This window comes from Piliocolobus tephrosceles, chromosome 12, assembly GCF_002776525.5.
Source record: "Piliocolobus tephrosceles isolate RC106 chromosome 12, ASM277652v3, whole genome shotgun sequence".
NCBI classification, from domain to species: Eukaryota; Metazoa; Chordata; class Mammalia; order Primates; family Cercopithecidae; genus Piliocolobus; species Piliocolobus tephrosceles.
The window spans coordinates 53,081,954-53,101,485 of NC_045445.1; the positions used below are offsets into that span (position 1 = coordinate 53,081,954).

General features: G+C 43.6%; 2 protein-coding genes across 3 annotated transcripts in view; one reads left to right on the top strand and one right to left on the bottom strand.

Annotated features, from left to right (window-relative positions):
• Window positions 1-11,107, top strand: part of SYTL4 (synaptotagmin like 4) — a 62,729-nt gene extending 51,622 nt beyond the window's left edge. For both annotated transcript variants that reach the window (XM_031936626.1, XM_023202913.1), the window contains 4 exons: window positions 4,251-4,359; window positions 6,172-6,271; window positions 7,000-7,208; window positions 9,426-11,107. In XM_031936626.1, coding sequence (XP_031792486.1) covers window positions 4,251-4,359; window positions 6,172-6,271; window positions 7,000-7,208; window positions 9,426-9,574 — 567 coding nt within the window. In that variant the 3' untranslated portion in view covers window positions 9,575-11,107. The remainder of the gene's footprint in view (window positions 1-4,250; window positions 4,360-6,171; window positions 6,272-6,999; window positions 7,209-9,425) is intronic.
• Window positions 9,806-19,532, bottom strand: part of SRPX2 (sushi repeat containing protein X-linked 2) — a 32,167-nt gene continuing 22,440 nt past the window's right edge. The window contains exons 8-11 of the mRNA XM_023202871.2: window positions 18,711-18,890; window positions 18,244-18,377; window positions 16,297-16,418; window positions 9,806-14,785 (exon numbers count right to left, since the gene is read on the bottom strand). Coding sequence (XP_023058639.1) covers window positions 14,605-14,785; window positions 16,297-16,418; window positions 18,244-18,377; window positions 18,711-18,890 — 617 coding nt within the window. The 3' untranslated portion in view covers window positions 9,806-14,604. The remainder of the gene's footprint in view (window positions 14,786-16,296; window positions 16,419-18,243; window positions 18,378-18,710; window positions 18,891-19,532) is intronic.

Below are 19,532 nucleotides of genomic sequence, written 5' to 3' on the forward strand. Positions count from 1 at the left end.
GATGGCACCTCGGGCCAGAGTGTAGCAGTGTGGCATAATCATGCCTGGGATCTGAGTGTAGACCTGTATTGGAATCCTGGTTCTGTCACTGGCCAACTAGATGAGTCCCTTAACTTATAAAATAATGTAGGGAAATCATCTGGCTAAGAAGAAACTGCTAAAACAGAGGACTTATTCAGCAACTTCTTAATTATCAGAACTATACAATGACATGACAAAGTTCATCTTTAATTTTTTTTACACTAGCGTTTTAAATGTGGGATGGTTTTACATGGTCCATAGACTATCCTTGGGAAGTTAGATGAGAAACTAGTCATAGTGGCTGCCTCTAGGAATGGAGACTGAGGTAGAAGGAATATTTAGTTTTCTCTATATCCCCTTTTTAAGCATTTGAACTTTTTACCATATTAAGAAAATTAAGCAAAAAAGGACTTATGTACACATGGTTCGAAATTAAAACAACATAAAGTATATTAAAAGGAAAGTAGGTTCCATTCCTTAGAAATAACCAGTGTTAACGCTACTTGTGTATCCTTCTAGAAATTTTTTATGGCTGGGTGTGGTGACTCACGCCTGTAATCCCAGCACATTGGGAGGTGGAGGCAGGCGGAACACCTGAGGTCAGGAGTTCGAGACCAGCCTGACCAACATGGTGAAACCCCGTCTCTACTATACACAAAAAAATTAGCTGGGCATGGTGGCGCAAGCCTGTAATCCCAGCTACTTGGGAGGCTGAGGCAGGAGAATCACTTGAACCCAGGAGGCGGAGGTTGCAGTGATCCAAGATTGCGCCTTTGCACTCCAGTCTGGGCAACAGAGTGAAACTCCATCTCAACAAGTAAAAAAAAAAAAAAAAAGAGAAAAGAAATTTTGTATTAAGCAGCACAGATATGCGTCCGTGTATTTACATGTATATTTTTTCTTTTTTTACACAAATGAGCTCACATGCACCTCATTGTACACGTTTGTTTTTTCATTTAACAATATATCATGGGCATCCTTTTGTGCCATCACATACAGATCTATCTCATTTTAATTGCTGCTGCATAGTATTTTTTCATGTGCCTGTATTATAGTTTATTTACCATTCCCCCACTAATAGGCATTTAAGTTGTTTGAATTCTTTTTCGCTCTTAAAACTATGCTGTAATATATCTTGGTCTTCTTTTGTGAATGTAACTGTCAGAGAAATTCCTGTTGGTGGAACTGCTGAGTGAAAGCAAATATACATCCAATATTTTGATAGCTGTTGCCCTTGCAAAAAAAAAAAAAAAAAAAAAAAGTGACAACATTCAATTTGTCCCTTTAAATACTAATAAAAACAGGAATTCGTTCAGTAGCACAGTAGGATGACTATAGTCAACAAAAATATATGTATTTCAAAATAGCTAGAAGATTTGAAATGTTTCTAATGCAGAGAAATGATAAATATTCAAAATGATGGATGTAACAAAATATCACATGTACCCCATAAATACATACAATTATTATATATCAATAAAAAGACAGGATAGAAATTATTACCAAACTATAACATATTATTACAAATTTAGAATTTCTTAACCATTTGGCACCCAAGTCATTCTCTACAGTCAATATAATTATATTGGAAATGTCACTGTAAATCATCATGAACTACTGCCAATGAAACTGTTTTATATAAAGAGAAGAAATCACATTAACATGGAGGTATTTGCTCTTTGCAAATATTTGGAGCCAGATTAAAAATGTGCTACTAAAACAAATATGCCAGTTTCTAGCTAATGCTAAACTCCAATTTTTAAGAGTCCACTGAAACTCTCAGAACTTTTCTAAAAAATTAATTTTCTAGAAATGAATAAATTGTATAGACATTTTATAAACAACAGAAAGACCACTCCCATATTATATATCGATTCTAACTTCTACATTTGTTGATTCTGGTTTTGTTTTTGTTTTTGTTTTTTCCCTAGCAATCCATTTGCTCCTATTCAGTTTTCCCTTGCCTGCATCTACTTCCTGATTCTTTTGTCTCTCTCACATATATTAAACTGTGCGTTCTGGGTATGTGGTATGTTGATCCAAACCTGTGGGGATTATGCCTTCCTAGTATTGGTGAGGACCTAGGTTAGAGGAACCCCAATTAACACAGGCAAGGCCAAGTGCGGTGGCTCCTGCTTGTAATCCCAGCACTTTGGGAGGCTGAGGTGAGCAGATCGCTTGAGCTCAGGAGTTTCGGACCAGCCTGGGCAACATGGCAAAACCCCCCCTCTACAAAAATTAGCTGGGTGTGGTGGTGTGTGCCTGTAGCCCCAGCTACTTGGGAGGCTGACGCTGGAGAATCACTTGAGCTTGGGAGGCAGAGATTGCAGTGAGCTGAGATCGTGCCATTGCATTCCAGCCTGCCTGGGCTGTGGGAGTGAAACCCTGTCTCAAACAAAAACAAGAACAAAAACAAAAACAAAAACAAAACAAGCAGGTGAAAGGGCACCTCTAGTCTGCATCAGCTCATGCTCTGGATATTAAAGCATAAGGAACAGTCATGCAGAGAGATCCAGTAGAGTGAACCAGTTCTGCCAATCAAAGTCAAAGACAATAGGCCACCTGCTGCTCATCCCAGAAATTCATTCGTTCACTCTTACATTCATTCAGTAAATATTTGTGGAGCATCTACTATGTGCCAGATACTTTGCTAAGTGTTGAGCATACTAGGATGAACAAAAATAGGCTTGATTCCTGTCTCTTGGCACTTCGACTCTAGTGGTAGAGACAGACATTGATCAAAGATAACTTACATAAATGCAAAATTTATAATTGTGGCATATTCAAATTCGTGTAACAGAGTTTCACCTATCCTTCAAATCTTTGCAAGCCCTCCTTTTTTCTTTTTTTGGGGAGAGGGACAGGGTCTGGCTCTTGTCACCCAGGCTGGAGTGCGGTGGCATGATCTTGGCTCACTGCAACCTCTGCTTCCCAGGTTCAAGTGATTCTCATGCCTCAGCCTCCCAAGTAGCTGGGATTGTAGGCCCACACCAGCCCATCGGCTGATTTTTGTGTTTTTTGTAGAGACGGGGTTTTGGTATGTTGCCCAGGCTGGTCTCGAACTCCTGGACTCAAGCATTTGCCCACCTCAGCCTCCCAAAGTGCTGGGATTACAAATATGAGCCACTGCCCCTGGCTGAAAGCCCTCTTTCTCTCCCCCGCCATAGCGATTACTCCCGCCACAAGCCCTCTTTTTAAAAATACAAAGTATTTGAAATACCATACAAATGATATATACTATTCTCATTTAAAAGACACTAAATGTTTATTAGAGTGAAAAAGGGAACATCGTCTTTCATTTCCCTATTCTGTTCCCTCCCTAGAGGAAACGTTGATAAGTTTGTTCGCATCCTGGGTTTTTCTATGCAGTGTGGTATAGTGTTTAAAAGCATGGACTCTGGAACCAGTCAGTCTGAATTTGAATCTTGGCTCTGCCAATTACTAACTGTGTGACCTTGCACGAGTTACTTAGCTTCTCTGTTCCTCTCTTCCATCACTTATAAAATGGGGATAATAATACCTATCTCATAGAGATAGTCATCAAACAAAATGATACACCTAAAGTACTTATAACAGTGCCTAGCACATAGTAAGGGCTAACGTAAGTGATAATGGTAATCGTTATTTACATACATTTATAGTCACATGTACAAATATGAATATATTTTAATATAAGTGGAACATTTTTCTGCATCTGGCTTTGTTGACTTGACCCTATGTCTTGAATATCTTTCCATGTCAGCATGTACAGATTCACTGCATTCTTTTTTGATGATTGCATGCCATATGCCATACAAGGACACTACAATTACTCATTTAACTCCTTCTATATTGATTGACATTTAGGTTGTTTCTACTTTTTGCCTATTACTAACAATGCTGGTAGCAAGATTCTCCGTCATGCTGTCAGTCCTTCGTGAGTTTGTATGGCAACGTTGCTTGAAGATCTTTGAGAGTATTTGGAATAGAGTAACTATACCCCCAAAGTGGCATAATAGTGGGTATTGCAGAAGACTCTTTGTTGGTTCTGCCCTGTTTCCTTATAAAGAAACTGCCATAGAAACCTGTGGCTGCCATGGCCTAGGGACCCTGGATTATATTCATATGAAGAAGGATCCTCTTTTACCCTGATGCTGTTCTTGGGGGGTAATTTTAGAATTTTCTCAGGGAGAAGTCCCAGCAATTCCTGAGAGACCCAGCTTGACCTGTTGGGTTTCCCTGTGTTTCAGATCAGTGCTGAGTCCCCGACTGGCTTGCCATCACACAAAGGCGAGTTGGTGGTTTCACTGAAATACATCCCAGCCTCCAAACCCCCTGTTGGAGGTGACCGGAAAAAGAGTGAGTTTTCTTTGGGATCCTGGATTTAGCTCTCAGTCTTCTGCACAGGATCTGTGTGAGGCCGGTGCTGGCTACTGGCTAGCACTGTTGAAGAGACCAGATTGGGGTGCTCCTTGGATCTGCTAGGGAGGTTCCTTTACTAAGGAAGCCTCTCTGCATTTTTCCAACCAGAAGGGAATGCCTTAGGGTTGGCATTCTTTTCTTTTTTTAGGCTATTAAATGGACTTGGTCTTGGTCCAGCTGTGGCAAGCTACTAAGAGGGCAGAAGAGAACAGAAACTTTGGGGCTGAGAAGGGTGGCTGGGAGAGGTGGTAAAGTATGAAGGGCAGGAAGTTGAAAGCTGGGGAAGAATAATTCAACATGCCAGCCACTGTGTTAGTGACTATGGTTGTGTAGATGAGTAAAACATACTTGCTTTCCCTTGAGGAGCTTAAGTTTTGGCAAGAAAGACTGTCATGTGCTAAAAGGACGCAGATACGGGAGTCGTCAATTATGTCTGGTTACATTTGGGAGAGCTTTGAAGAAGTAACATTAAAACTGGATCTTAAAACTTTACCAGACAGAAAAGGAGCAGGATGAGAAGAGAAGAGCATTTTCAGAAGAGGGGATAACATGAGCAAAGGTTTTAAAAAGGCATGGTAAATGTGGGGTTGTGAGTGTGTCCCTTATTTTAGTGGGACTGGAGTTTTGGTACACTAGATGTGGGTGTGGGGCTGGAATTGGACATGAGGTGGGAGCCTGACTGAAGAGGGCCTTGAACTTAATGATAAAGAGTTTCACTTGATCCACTGGCAATGTGTCACCTAAGTTCTTTGAAAAAATACACCTTTGGCAGAGTCACATCTAGAAGGTTTGGGGGAATCAATGATATCCCCAATGAGGGTATGTAGAATGACTAGAGAAGAGAGGCAAGTATAGAACCAGAGAGATCAGCAACATTTTGAAGCATGAAGAGAGAAAGAAACACCAGTGAAGTAAAAGGTTATCAGGAGAGAGCTTCAAGAGGAAGGGGCGGGGGTTATCAACAGTATTGAAATACTACAGGGAGGTCAGACCAGATGAGGTCTGAGAAGACATGGCCGATTGGCATTAGATTGCATTTTCAGTGGATCAGTGAAAGCAGAAACCAGATTTCACTAGAAACTAGGGTGAGTGAATGGGCAAAGAAGTAGAGGTGGTAAGTGTGGACTTTTTTTCCCTCAGGATAATTGATGGTGAAAGAAAGTAGAGACATGGAGAATAGCTTGAAGAAGAGATAAGGTTAAAGGGAGCTTTTCTTTTTAGAAGTACTTTTTCAAAGAGATGAGATTAGTATATATTTAGACTGAGGGGAAGGGACTAGTGGAGAAAGAGATATTTCAATTGGGAGGTGGGGATTGAAATTGATGATGCCTGGTGTGTCCTGTGAAGTAGGGGTGGAATCAAGAACTCAAACAGAGTTCCCTCTTTCTTAAATAATTGAACAAATATCAGGCAACTTTATGTCTCTAAACCTCAATTTTCTCATATACAAAATGAGGACCAAAATAGTGTGACTCTCCTAGAGTTGTTTTGAGAATTAAATGCTTAACATGGTGTCTGGCACATAGCCAGTTTTCAATAGGCATTTATTGATATTGTGGTTGTTATTAATACAGCGCCTATTGCTTACTGGCAGGCACTGTGCTAGGCACTGAGAAGACAGGACAGGCATGGTTCTGTTATGAAGCTCGCTGCCTTTAGGAGCAAGGAAAGAAAGTGCTGCATAAACAAAGCTCAAGATAAACCTAGAGGTGTAAGGGGCTCACTTGCTATGGCTGACATCCCTTGCAGGTAAAGGTGGGGAAGGGGGAGAGCTCCAGGTGTGGATCAAAGAAGCCAAGAACTTGACGGCTGCCAAAGCAGGAGGGACTTCAGACAGCTTTGTCAAGGGGTGAGTCCCTAGACCAGCCCCAAACTAACCAGTTTCAGAACAAGAGAGCTAAGAGAAGAACCCAATTTAACTTTCTCTGTGGATATTATCCACTGTGTCTTACCACTCCCGGCAACCAAATTTGTTCCTGAAATTAGGTAATGACAAAACCTCCACCACCTTTGCACTGCTCTGAGCCCAGTTTGGACTGGGCTGTAGACTTGATATTCCAAATAAGAGGGTTGTAGACAGGTTCTGACTTTTGTCTGACTCATGCTCTTAATTAATTCTGGGTAAAAATCTGTGCCTTCTGACTGTCTAGATTTGGGAACTCAGGGCTTTGTTTCCCACAATTTTTAAGCTTTCCCCAAATGACGGATTTGTCTTAATTTATCTAGAAATCATGTTTGGCTAAGCTTATAGATATTACTGTTGGTTTTATTTAAAGAGATAAATTGTCTAGTAGAAACAGAGCCAAATATTTAAAACCCATTTTCAGTGGAGCACAGAATAGCCTCACTAATACTATTACATTCATTTTCTCTCTAGGTTAAAGGAATTGAATCAGGTGAATGATCTAGTAGAGATAGTGGGAACTCTGCTTCAGCAGATTCAAGGAGGGGCGTGTGTACTAGGATCTGGATGTGGGTTCATCTTCCTGGGCTAGTCCTGTGGTAGGGGAAAGGGGAATTTAGAGAGATAACTGCCAGCTTTGAGTAGGCTATTGATTACTCCCTGCCCTCTGCCAGATACCTCCTTCCCATGAGGAACAAGGCCAGTAAACGTAAAACTCCTGTGATGAAGAAGACCCTGAATCCTCACTACAACCATACATTTGTCTACAATGGTGTGAGGCTGGAAGATCTACAACATATGTGCCTGGAACTGACTGTGTGGGACCGGGAGCCCCTGGCCAGCAATGACTTCCTGGGAGGGGTCAGGCTGGGTGTTGGCACTGGTGAGATCCCCTCCCTCATCCTCACTTGTTTGAAGGCTTCTTGTCTGTTTTACTCCTATTACCACCCCCACCCCCCCAACACAAAGCTCCTCTGTGATGAAAGTTGTCTTCTTTCCTTTCAGTTAACATTCAGCCAATACTTATTGAGTGCCTACTATGTGCCAGGACTAGGGGAAGGCTGAGCTCATGCACTGATATATGCACAGATAAATGTAACCCTGATTGCCAGGAACTCCATAATCTTCCCACCAAAAAAATCTACAAACCTACCTATATGTATGTACCTATACATTCCATCTTCCCTCCTGTTAATAATGAAACAAGGGTCCTTGCTAGCAAAAGCCAAGCTCTCTCCAAGTGCTCTGGGCCACCTCCCCCCACCCTTCTCAATGACCTCACTTCTATATTCTTCATCTCTCAGTTTCATCCTCCCTACCTACCAGGGGTGAATACAGGTATGCTCTGGTATTTCCAATCTTATGAAACAAAAATAAACCTCCCCTTGACCACATGTTCCCCTTCTAGTTTCTTAGAAAGAATTGTCTCCACTTCTCACCTCTCCTTCAGCTCTCCTTCACTGTGATCTGCTTTTGTCCCATCACTCTGCTGAGCAGTTGCTCTTGCCAAAGTGTTGTTCTCATCTCACTAGAATTTTCAGCACCATTTAACATAGTAGATCACTCCTCTTCACTTGAAACACTGAACTTCTATTGACACTGCATTCTGATTCCCTTTTAAGTTACTCCTCACCCCTTCTCAGTTTTCTGTGTAGTTGCTGCATTCTATACCCAAACTCTAAATGTTGGTGCTTGGTAGAGCTTAGTCTCGGATCCTCTTCTTTGCCCTCTGTCCAGTCTCTGCACCTGTATATTAATATACTTACATATTAATAATCACACAGAACATTTAACATGAAGCATATAGACTGATGTTTTTACACATGTAAGTCAATTCATGTCAGTCCCCTGTTAAAACCCCTCAGTGGCTTTCTGTTGTGCTTAGAAAACAATCCAAAGTTCTTACCATGTCTACAGGTCCCTGTGTAACCTGTGCCCTCTATTCCTTTCTGATCTGTCTCATATCACTCTTCCCCTTGCTCACTATGCTTCAACCACATAACTTTCTGGTCTCCAAATATACCAAGCTCATTCCCACTTCAGAACCTTTGCAATTATTGTTTTCTCTGAATGGAAAGTCTGGTTCCTTCTCATCCTTCAGGTCTTGGTTCAAATGTCACCTTCTCAGAGAGTTCTCAGACCACTCCATCTGCATAGTAGGTCCTGAATCAGGCACTACACATCACCCGTTTATTTACATCATAATGTTAATCTCACTATCTGAAATACTCTTATTTACTTGTATGTTTTCTGTCTTCTCTATTCCAATGAAAGTTGCCCGAGGACAGGGACTTTTTCTGCTTTGTTTACTAGTGTCTCTAGAGCCTAGAAGAGTACCTGGCACACAGTAGGCACTCAATAAATGTTTGATGAATTAATGGGTGAATATACAAGAGAATAGGAATGGGGCCACATACGATCCTCATTTCTGACCTGGAGTCTGCAGCTAGAGGAAAGGTGTTTAGCTTTAAAAGAAAAAAGTTGGCCGGGCGCGGCGGCTCGCGCCTGTAATCCCAGCACTTTGGGAGGCTGAGGCGGGCGGATCACGAGGTCAAGAGACTGAGACCATCCTGGCCAACATGGTGAAACCCTGTCTCTACTAAAAATACAAAAAAAAATATAGCTGGGCGTGGTGGTGCAGGCCTGTAGTCCCAGCTACTCTGGAGGCTGAGGCAGTAGAATGGCTTGAACCCAGGAGGCGGAGGTTGCAGTGAGCCAAGATCACACCACTGTACTCCAGCCTGGTGACAGAGCGAGACTCTGTCTCAAAATAATAATAACAATAATAATAAAAGAAAAAAGTTTAAGTACATTTGGCAATAGCTCTGGCATGAGGTGTCAGGCGCTAGAACTCTGTAACAGCCTCAGAATACAAAGTCTCTAGTAACCGCGTGCCATTTGGAGTCTGATTTCACCAACCCAGAGTCTCTTGACAGAGTCTCAGGAGTACAGGTGAGGGAGCACTTCCCAGACTGCTGTGCCCATCAGCCCATCCTCACAGAAAACTGTTATGGGGTGGCTACTCTTGCTGTACAACCCATCTTCCCTGGTGGGCTGAGAGTGGGGCCCCTCTTTAGCCTCCTCTGGTGTTTCTCCTCAGGGAACAGTAATGGGGAAGTGGTGGACTGGATGGACTCGACTGGGGAAGAAGTGAGCCTGTGGCAGAAGATGCGACAGTACCCAGGGTCTTGGGCAGAAGGAACTCTGCAGCTCCGTTCCTCAATGGCCAAGCAGAAGCTGGGTTTATGAGTCCCTGTCCTCTTCTGCAGGTCCAGCCCTGGCAAGGGCCAGTCAGAGGAAGTGAAGAAACCAAGAGCAAAGATTTATAATTTAATGTGTGTGTATAGATGTGTGTGTGTGTGTGTGTGTGTGTGTGTGTACAAACATGTATTTTCTGCAAATCTCATTATGCTGGCTAGAGTGATGCAGACTTGTTCTCCTTTTTAAAGCAATCTCAAGAATAAGCATCTCTTCAAAATGTTTCTGTGTATAATCTAGTATATTTTCAGAGTCCATTTTTCCTTATGTCTTTATAAGGTTTACTTAACTTAAAAACATCTTTTAAAACAAACCTTTTATCTTCTGTCTTGCTATCATTGTTCCTGCTTCCCTAGGAAACCCTGGCTACCTTTGGCATTAGGACCAGTCTGGGTTTTAAGGCTCTGGGAAGCAGGGTTGGGTTACTAAAGACAGAGGAATGTGGGGGAGAGGTGAGTAGTTCCTTCTTCTTTCTCCTCTCCAGTTTATGCTTTTAACTTATTTTCTACCTTGATAAACTTCTGGAACTTGGCTTTTAAATTTAACTGTTCTAGTTTTTAAGCAGTTTCCACCTTGCTTTGGTCTAATGCTTTTCTTTGAAATGCTAACAGAATTCCCAAGCTTTTTCCAGTTCTAGACATCTTTACTAGACCTTTGGGGGACTCTTATAATGGAGCTGCTTTAGAAAAGCACTTCAATTAGATAATGTATTTTGACTAAAAGTCATGAGCATGCCCAGTGAGAGCTTCTAGCTGATCTCAGAGGACCAGAGTGACTGAGGGTAAAGTGTCTCACAGCCCATGCTGAATTTTCTGTATTTTAAACTGATATTGCAGTCATTGGAGAGAGAGCTCCTCAGTTCTTGAATGAAAGATGAGATATATTCATCCTCATGTACCACATCTGTCTTAGTGTTTGTGTCTGGGGTGTGTTATCAAACAGCATGGTCTACATACCACTGTGTCAGTCAGAAGAACCAAGTGTTATCTCAACTGGCCTAGTGTTTCTCCAGGCTAGGGACTGTTAAGGGCTCGAAGGGAATGTAGACAGAGTCTCCCTGTGGTTCTGACTTCCTGCTTGATGAGCTTTCAGTTCCTGTTTTTGCTATTGTTTCCTAAATTTGACCTACATATTACATGGGTGTAGTGTGTTGAGGCTTTTCAGAGAAGGGTCTAGTGAGCTAAGTTTCATCTTCTGGTACTCACTGATCCAAACTGACCTTTCTGTTCTTATAAGCGTTTCTAGCCAAAGTTGTGTGTGGAAGGAGTGTATAGCAGAGAGGAAATCCCTTTCAACAGAATCAGCTGCTAACTGATTTCCTGTAAGGACACTGGATTAAGGGCAGCTACAATGGTTTCTATTGTATGTGTGAACCGAATGGAGGAATGTTTTCAAAGATTGATTTGGTGTGGATTGCAATTGTAACGGAAGGCATAACTTGGGATCCCGGGCTGTAACTTGCTCTTTTGTTTCCCACCCCCTGACATGTACGTGTGCTTTAATAAAGCTTTCTCACTTGTCAAATGTTTGCGTTTGTTAGTTCTATAAATGCTTTTGTCTCTGATGTCCTAACTCACTGTTGCTTTTCCCATGGCTTGAAGGATAAGAACCAAAGTGATAAATGCTCTTCCCTAACCATCCTGTGCTGATTGAAGAAAATTTGCCTTTTCCCGCATTGCTGCCTGATACCTTAAATGCCTGATACCTTTGCTGAGCTTGATCCCTTGTCCTTTGTGTTTAGTATCTAAGGAGAGAACTGAGAAATCATCCTAAAAGTGGCACCACTTTTCTATCTCGTAACAAAGGAACCCTTCCTTTAGCTTTGTAGACCCTCCTATACTGGAGGAAGGAGAGAGATGTTCATACAGGAGGTGAGAGAAGACATTCCCTGCTATAAGCACTTCTTTCTGGATCCTTCAATTTCTCTGGGAGGCGGGGACTTTTTCTTTTACTCCTCCTACCATTATGTAGTTTTGAGAGAGAAATAACACAGGTGCCAAGTAACCCAGCTCAGAAATAAGGCTCTCGATTTCTAGGTAGAACCCAAGCAATTCTTGACCTCTTGTGCAAAAGGGCATTAATATATGTCAAATGCTGCTTATGTACAAGGCTTCATATACTATTTCTTTAATTTCTCCAACCACTTTATGAAGTAGGAAATCTTCCCTTTTTACAGATGAGGAAACGCAAGCCCAATGTCACGTGACAGAGTTGGGCTTTGAACCAAAGTCTGACTACTGCACCATGCGGCCTCCTGTGAGAATGATATGTGTGTTATGGGTGAAGAGTCAAAGGAAGAGATGACTCATCTCTTCTAAAATATATTAAATAACTTCAATTTACAAAAAGTAGGACAATCAGAATGCTTTGGATATTACCTAGCCAACTTAGTGACTGTACTGCTTGTGAGTGAGTGTGTGTGTATGTGAGAAAGAGACAGACAGAGAAGTAGGGGAGAGGGACAGGCAGGATAAGAGAGAGTGGGGCATGGGGGAGAAGTGGGAGAGAGGTGGGCAGAGAGAGAGGTACAATATATACAGAGGTCGGGGTAGCCCCTTTGGGTCTGGCTGTGGGCCTTATTCTGCTGCTGTCTCTCCCCTACTTTAGAAGTTAGGATTTCTCAAATCCTCATCTTCAAAGGACTACAAAGGAGGTTACTGTAAAACTTTACATAAGGAAAGCAAGATTGACTTGCCTTGACTATTCAAAATGAAATTAAACAAAAGCTCCTCAGTTGCATATAAATGTTCCTTGAGTCAGGTCCAGGTGGAGCTCTGTTTCGCAGATAGTGGGCCTGCTCTGTTTGGGCCTTTGACCTGCTAGCATGTCCTGGCTTGCCACTTGAAGTGTTAGCGATAAACACAAGGAAGGGCATTCATCTCGCCCAAGGTGCAGTCTTTGCCTTTGGAACCACAGACCTAGTCTGACCAGAGATTTCCCACATGAACTCATTGTATCTGCCTTCTGCCCAAAACTTGCCTGCTGCCTCTCACAGTTCCCATATTTTCCTGGAGGGAAGAGGGAGACGGGACCTTTTTGCTCCAACTTTGAACATTTCCTCCATGTTCCATTCTACCCAGCAACACCCTAATTTTTTATTTTGCATTTAAAGAATGAGATTTCCACTAAAACCCCAGTGGAAGGAGCTTCTCTCTGACTCACTGCTCCCCCCATTTGTTCTGGGCTCATGATTTATGTCCCATCACTCTGCTTTCAAGACTGAATTTTCTCAGGTTGAGAGCCTTTCATTTCCCTCTTTCCTCCTGAGCCCACTCTGAGCCTTGTGTCTGGGTAGGATTATAGAACATGGAAACTTTCTCCTTGCTTACAGCTTTCAGTTGTCTTTAAATGGAAAGTAGGAAAAGAAGTAGCATCAGGATGGCATAATGTCTAAGAACATTATGCCTCTAGAGCCAGGCTGCTGGTGTTGAAATCCTGACTCTGCCACTTACTAGCTGTCTGATCTTAGGCAAATTGCCTAATCTCACTCAACTTCAATTTCCTCATCTGTAAAATGGGGATAATAACAGTACCTACCTCAGAGGGTTCTTGTGAAGACTTCAGAGTCAATCAGTAGAGAGTTTAGAACAGCACCTGGCACATAGTGCTCAAGCATTATGAGCTCTGCCTCCCCATCCAGCCTGCTTCCTTCTCCCCTGAAGTCATCCACTGATGACCCCCTGAGTAAAGCTGACGGAGAGAGGCTGCTGAGTCTTAGCTATGACTCTGGGTTTCATGACTGTATGAAAGAAGCTTCTCAGCAGCAAGGGAGAGAACATTTTTCTTTCAGACACTGGCACACCATTGAGAGGAACTGCAGTCAGAGCAGGGATCTGTGTGTGGCTCCACCTCGAATTTTAGGCCTGGTAAGGCTTGATTTTTGTGCTGCTATAGCTCCCACCTGCTCTGTGCTCATCTCTCAAAAGGGGATGAGTATCTGAAGAAGTTAATACATGAGGCCGAGTCTGTTTTGCTTTTCTTTCCCTGCAACCTGCAGTGGTGGTTTTGAAGTTTCCTAAGTAACAAGCTGGGAACTCCTCTGAAGAAGGGAGAGAATTGTCTGCCTTCTGCTACAGAAACGGGAGGCCTCAGGAAGAAGGGGTTCTTTTCCCTGAGCCAGCTGGAGGGCCCCAGAGAGCATTCTGCTCTGATTGGATACATCTTCCCAAGCTCTCTCCCAATGCAGGGTTTTCCTAACAGTGAAGTGATGGTTCAGATAACATTTGCTGCCCAATGCCCTAGAAGGGGAAATGACAAACAAGTTCAAGAGTGTTTTGGGCCGGGCGCGGTGGCTCACGCCTGTAATCCCAGCACTTTGGGAGGCCGAGGTGGGCAGATCATGAGGTTAGGAGATTGAGACCATCCTGGCTAACATGGTGAAACCCCATCTCTACTAAAAATACAAAAAATTAGCCAGGCATGGTGGCGGGCGCCTGTAGTCCCAGCTACTTGAGAGACTGAGGCAGGAGAATGGCATGAACCCGGGAGATGGAGCTTGCAATAAGCCGAGATCACGCCACTGCACTCCAGCCTCGGCGACAGAGCGAGACTCCGTCTCAAAAAAAAAAAAAAAAAAAAAGTTTTGTACCCTGCTACCTCATCCTATAAGGAAAATTCAGCTACACTTGCTTAAAGTGTAAGCTGGTTTCTGTTGTGCTCACGCTGCCTTCTGCTGTCACCTCGGGGTAGAGGAACCAGTTAAAACAGCCAGTTCGTGAGTGAATTTAGGATTTACTTTTCTGAAAGACTGGAGAGCTGGGCAGGGGCCCGGGTTAGGAAAGGAAGAACTTCTACCCCCAACCCACTGCCCAAGGCCTGTCCTCAGTCCCTACCTAGCTTCTAGGGAAACTATTAAACAGCCCTAAAAGGATGCCTGGAAATGTTGTAGGATTTGGCAAACTCACCCACTTCAGAGTCCTGTCCCTAGAACTGTGGGAAACCATTTCCTCCTTTTATTAGGTCTCAGTTTCAGCTAACTAGAGGAGCTTTTCCGTTGACTTCAACCATGCCCTGGCTCAAGTTCACTCGCATATGTCCCTTTGCTCCCGGCGCTGGGTCAACTCCTGATTGCTCAGTAGGTAGTCATCAATGAATGTGAAGATTTCCTCGGGGGTGACAGGTTCCATGTAGCGGTCTCGGTCAATGCCCTGCTTGTCAATCAACACCATATTGAAGTAGGAGCGAGTGAGGCGCTGAAATTGCCTAGAGAGAGCAGCCCAGGGAGGTATGAGACCTTGTCTGGGCACCTATCCCCCCAGGCTCTACTACCCTCTGACTTTTTGCACCTCCACTCATGGACTAATTCCTTCCCCACCTCATCCCTGGTCCCCATCCCCTCTACTTCTGACTTTTTGCACCTCCACTCATGGACTAATTCCTTCCCCACCTCATCCCTGGTCCCCATCCCCTCTACTTCCTGTCTCAAGTCTCTTTGTTTTTCTGTGTTCAGACTCTACTCTTGCTGCCTCTATGCATCTAGTTCTGCTAAGCAGTCCCTTCCTCACCTCGGCTGCGACAGCTTTGTTATTAACAGGCAGTGCTTTCATTGTAGGCCCTTTTAAGCAGGGCTATCACATATTGCTGTGCAGGCTGCACAGGGTGACTCCAGGGGCCACCCGCTGCAGAGACTGTGCTGTGTATGCACATCATACATGGTAGTCCTTAGGTTGATAAATACCTTCTGGTTAACTCTTCCATCTGTAGCTGCAAGTCTGCAGTCTCCCTCTGAGTGCTTTCTAGTCTCTTCTCTAATTGGGACTGAATCTTTCTGTCCCCACTGAGACTGCGCTCTAGAGGCCGGTACAGTTTCTCTATTGTTTAGAGGCACTGCTCTACAACAGAGCAGTAATGGCTTTATTGGCCCTGAATATATGTGAAGGTATTAGAAGGGTGATACTGGATAGATAATGAGAAAGACCCACTTCTTCCATTACCTGTCACTTCTAATATTCTCTTCCCCTGGAGTTGATAGATATGACTCAGATTTCAGTGCTTAAAGATGCCTTTTGTGACGGGCATGGCGGCTCATGTCTGTAATCCCAGCAGTTTGGGAGGCCGAGGTGGGCAGAACACCTGAGGTCAGGAGTCTGAGACCAGCCTGGCCAATATGGGTAAACCTGTCTCTACTAAAAATACAAAAATTAGCTGGGCATGGTGGCGCACACCTGTAATCCCAGCTACTCGGGAGGCTGAGGCAGGAGAATTGCTTGAACCTGGGAGGTGGAAGTTGCAGTGAGCTGAAATCGTGCCATTGCATTCCAGCCTAGGCGACAACAGCAAAACTCCATTTCAAAAAAAAAAGGCATTAGGTAAGACCATGCCTTTTGCTCCTTTGGAGAATGAAGGCAAACAGATGAGGCCAGAAAACAAGAGCCGGGGCTTATCTGAGTCAAGTTTGGGTTTACTGTCTCAGCCCTGGCTGTGCTTCCGAGTCCCCTCAGGTGCCTTTGTAAAAGCACATTCCTAAGGTGGTTTAGGGTGGGCCTGGTCATCTGTATTTTAAGCCCTCATCTGATTCTGATGTTCTGCCAAAGTAAAGAATTCTCTGGTCTTACCTAATGCATCCATAAGAGTTCAAACACAAGAGGTGCCCCGAGAGAGTAGTGTCTGACGGTTCCCCAATAGTCCGCTTTTGCCAGTGTCCTGCCTAGGGTTTCTCCCCGGGCCCCAGCCACCCTCCCCCACACTGCGCTTGGCAGCCTCCCAGCCTGGACCTGAGCTCCTCGATGATGTTGGCTGACAGCTGTTGCTCCCGGATGCGCCCCACCTCCTGAGGTGGCTGTCCCACCAGTTCAATGATGGTCACATGCCGCAAATCCAGTCCACAGGTGGATTGCTGGGAGGGAGAGAGAACATTTTACACAACAGAACAGGGCTGTGTGTTCAAACCTAAGGCTACTTGGCTGATTCCTCCTGGGACCACATGAAGCAGTGTGGGAAAGGAGCCCCTTCTCCCCCAGTGATCACATAATCACACTGTGGGGTCTACAACAACCTGTTCCCTGTGTCATTCCTGAAGTACTTGCCCCAACAGTGCTTCTTTCATTCTACTGAAACCAGTTACACAAAGTTGGGTAGAGAAGAGAAATTCAATGACTAAATTGCAGGAACATAATCATTGTTTAACTTTGCATAGGTTTTAAATTACATAAGTTCTTAATGAATAGCCAATGTGATATGATAATGGCTGTTGTTTATTGAATACACAAACCTAATGCTTTGTAGACGTAATCTAATCCTCACAACACCCCTCACAAGCCAGGTGGTGACAATAACATGCTGAGCCAAGATTCAAACTGAGGACTGATGCCCCCTGCCCAAGCATGTGCTCTTTACCAATAGGCTACCTGGCCAGGGCCTTCGCTCAGTCTCCAGGATTTCTCCAAAACTGTGCCCCATGCTCTTTTCATTACCCCTTGTTACCTTCCTCGCACTGGGCAGCACAGCTTGCAGTCCTACCCCGGATCTCCGTCCTGCCTTGTCTTGCAGGATTACCTACTAGCCAGTTACCAGGGTGAGGTTTAAAGAGACCTTGAATACTGCCCGGCACCCCACCTCTGTTTCATCTTTGGGCTTCCCTTCTAGTCCTCACCCTCAGGGTCACTATGCTGGCTGACAGGTTCCTTTTCTTGTTCTTACTCCCTTGCTTCCAACTGAACTGTTGCCTTGGTCATCCTTTTTGGGTCTCTGGAGGAATAAGGCCTTTTTGGTCTAGACCCTCCAGCTTTTTTTTTTTTTTTTTTAAACTACTTCCATCCTGGGCCCCTGAATGTTCACTCGGCAACTTCTAAGATTCAACCTTTAGAAACCTCCTAAGTAGCTTTTTCTTCCACGTGGGTATCCAGCCCCTTGCAGCTCCCCAGAGCTGCTTCTGTTAGTCTTGTCAGCATACACTGAATTATCTTCAGTAACCTAGCCTGTTCTTTTATAAGTCCCCATAATCATATTTATTCTGTCCTATCGACCTCTCCCTACCAGTGGCTTTGGCTAGGTATCTCTTATGTTAAAAACTGTCATGCAACTCTCTCATTTTACTTTGAGATATCATAACGCTTTTCCTTCTTTTCTGCTACTGGTAGTGGCTAAGAGCACAGATTCTGCAGCCAGACTCCCTGTGTTCAATCCCAGCTCCACCACTTACTAGCTAGTGACCTTGGGCAAGTGACTTAATCTCTATGCATCAGTTTCCTCACCTATTTAATGGGGATAACAATAGTATCTACCTCCAAAGGGTTGTTGTGAGAATTGGATGAATATGTGTAAAACCCATAGATCAGTAATGGATACCTACGTAGCACTTACTGCATAAGTGTTCGTTAGTGCTCTTATTCCTTGAAAACATAAACATAGTTAATTCCCAACATTTACATTTGATCATAGCTGTCTTGCAAGTCTCTTCAGAGTGCTTTGCCACACTCCCTTCCCATCTTTCACCCAGCTCCCTGCAAGTCACAGCCACCACTCCAGTGACTTTATTGCCTTTTCAGTAAAAGCAGTTTCAAAAATGTGCTAAATATGTCTATGGTAAAACTGATCAAATACTATCCACAAAAAGTTTCAGGAAGTAGGTAAGGTTTGTGCTGCAGAGAACATCTCTTGATTTGGAAAAGGTAAGGGGTAATTTACAGGAGATAAGCCCTCATTAGGGGAGTGGGCCTTACCTGTAGCATAGAGATCTGCATTTTATAATATCGGTTGGAGGGATCAGGAGCTGAGATGATGAGGAGTCGCTGTTTCTCATAGAATTGATCCAGGAGACCAGCAGCTGAGTTGACATTGACGTTAATCTTCATAGCTAGGGCAGAAGCAGGTGACCAGTCAGAGTACAGCTTCTCCTCCATCCCAGCTTAGGTAACCTAACATCTTGAGGTGTTCCAGTCTTTCAGGTTACCTCTCTCTGGCTGTTTCTCCTGTCCCTTGGGGGAAATCCTAAAAGAATACTTGGAGATTTTAAACCCTTCTTCTTGGGGTAGCAGTAGTCTATGGGGGAATGTTAGTCTTTAAATTAGACACATCCCAGAACCCCCCATTCCCACATCATATACATTGTTATTGGACCCCTGTGCCATGAGGAAGATCCTCCAAAGTTCCCCAGATCACCACATCCACTTGCCCCTGTTTCACTCACGAGTACAGATTGGTGGTGAACCTGACCACTGGCGGCTGGATTGACAGACCCGGGAGGGTGTCCCCTGGCGATCATAACCGCCATCACAGTGGTATTCACAGGTGGCACCATAGTTGTCCCCTGCTGAGGTGCAGGTGAGGTAGCCATGCTGCGGAGGTTTCAGAGTTGGGCAGCGTCTCACTGTCAGGGAGGAGCTCAAGTTAGAAGTTATGGTGTTCCTTATAAGAAGGAAAGGCTAAGAGGGTGCCCATGCTGGGCTTTCTAGACCAGAAGACTTAGGATGATCAGAAAAATGGCTTTTCTATATTTCCAGTGGCTGGGGATGGAGCTGGAATTTTCCTTTCTTAAGGAATTAAATCTGAAATGCAGACAAAGGTTTGTAAAGTCTGGAAACACAGGTGAATATACATGTTGTCATCAAAAGACTGACAGTCTTTAAAAGAAAATAATATCTGTTTCCAGACTTTATGGACATGCTGTGTAAAGATGACTACCTTGCAGAATTCCTCTTAATAGCAGAAATAAGTTGGAGGAATCTTAAATGTTCATTGGTAGGAGAAGGGTTTAGCAAATTATGGTATATTCTTAGAGTAGAATATTATGCTGTCATTAAAAATATTTCTGAAGAATTTTAAAATAACATGAGACAATTACTTTGTTAATGAAAAGTGAAAAGGATGATTTATGATTGGATATACAGTATAATCTCAACTATATATTTTTTAAAGTATGTATAGAAAAAAGACTGGAAGGAAAATACCAAAAAGCTAATAGCAGTTGCCTCTGGATGATGGGGTAATACATTTTTCCCCTTTATATATT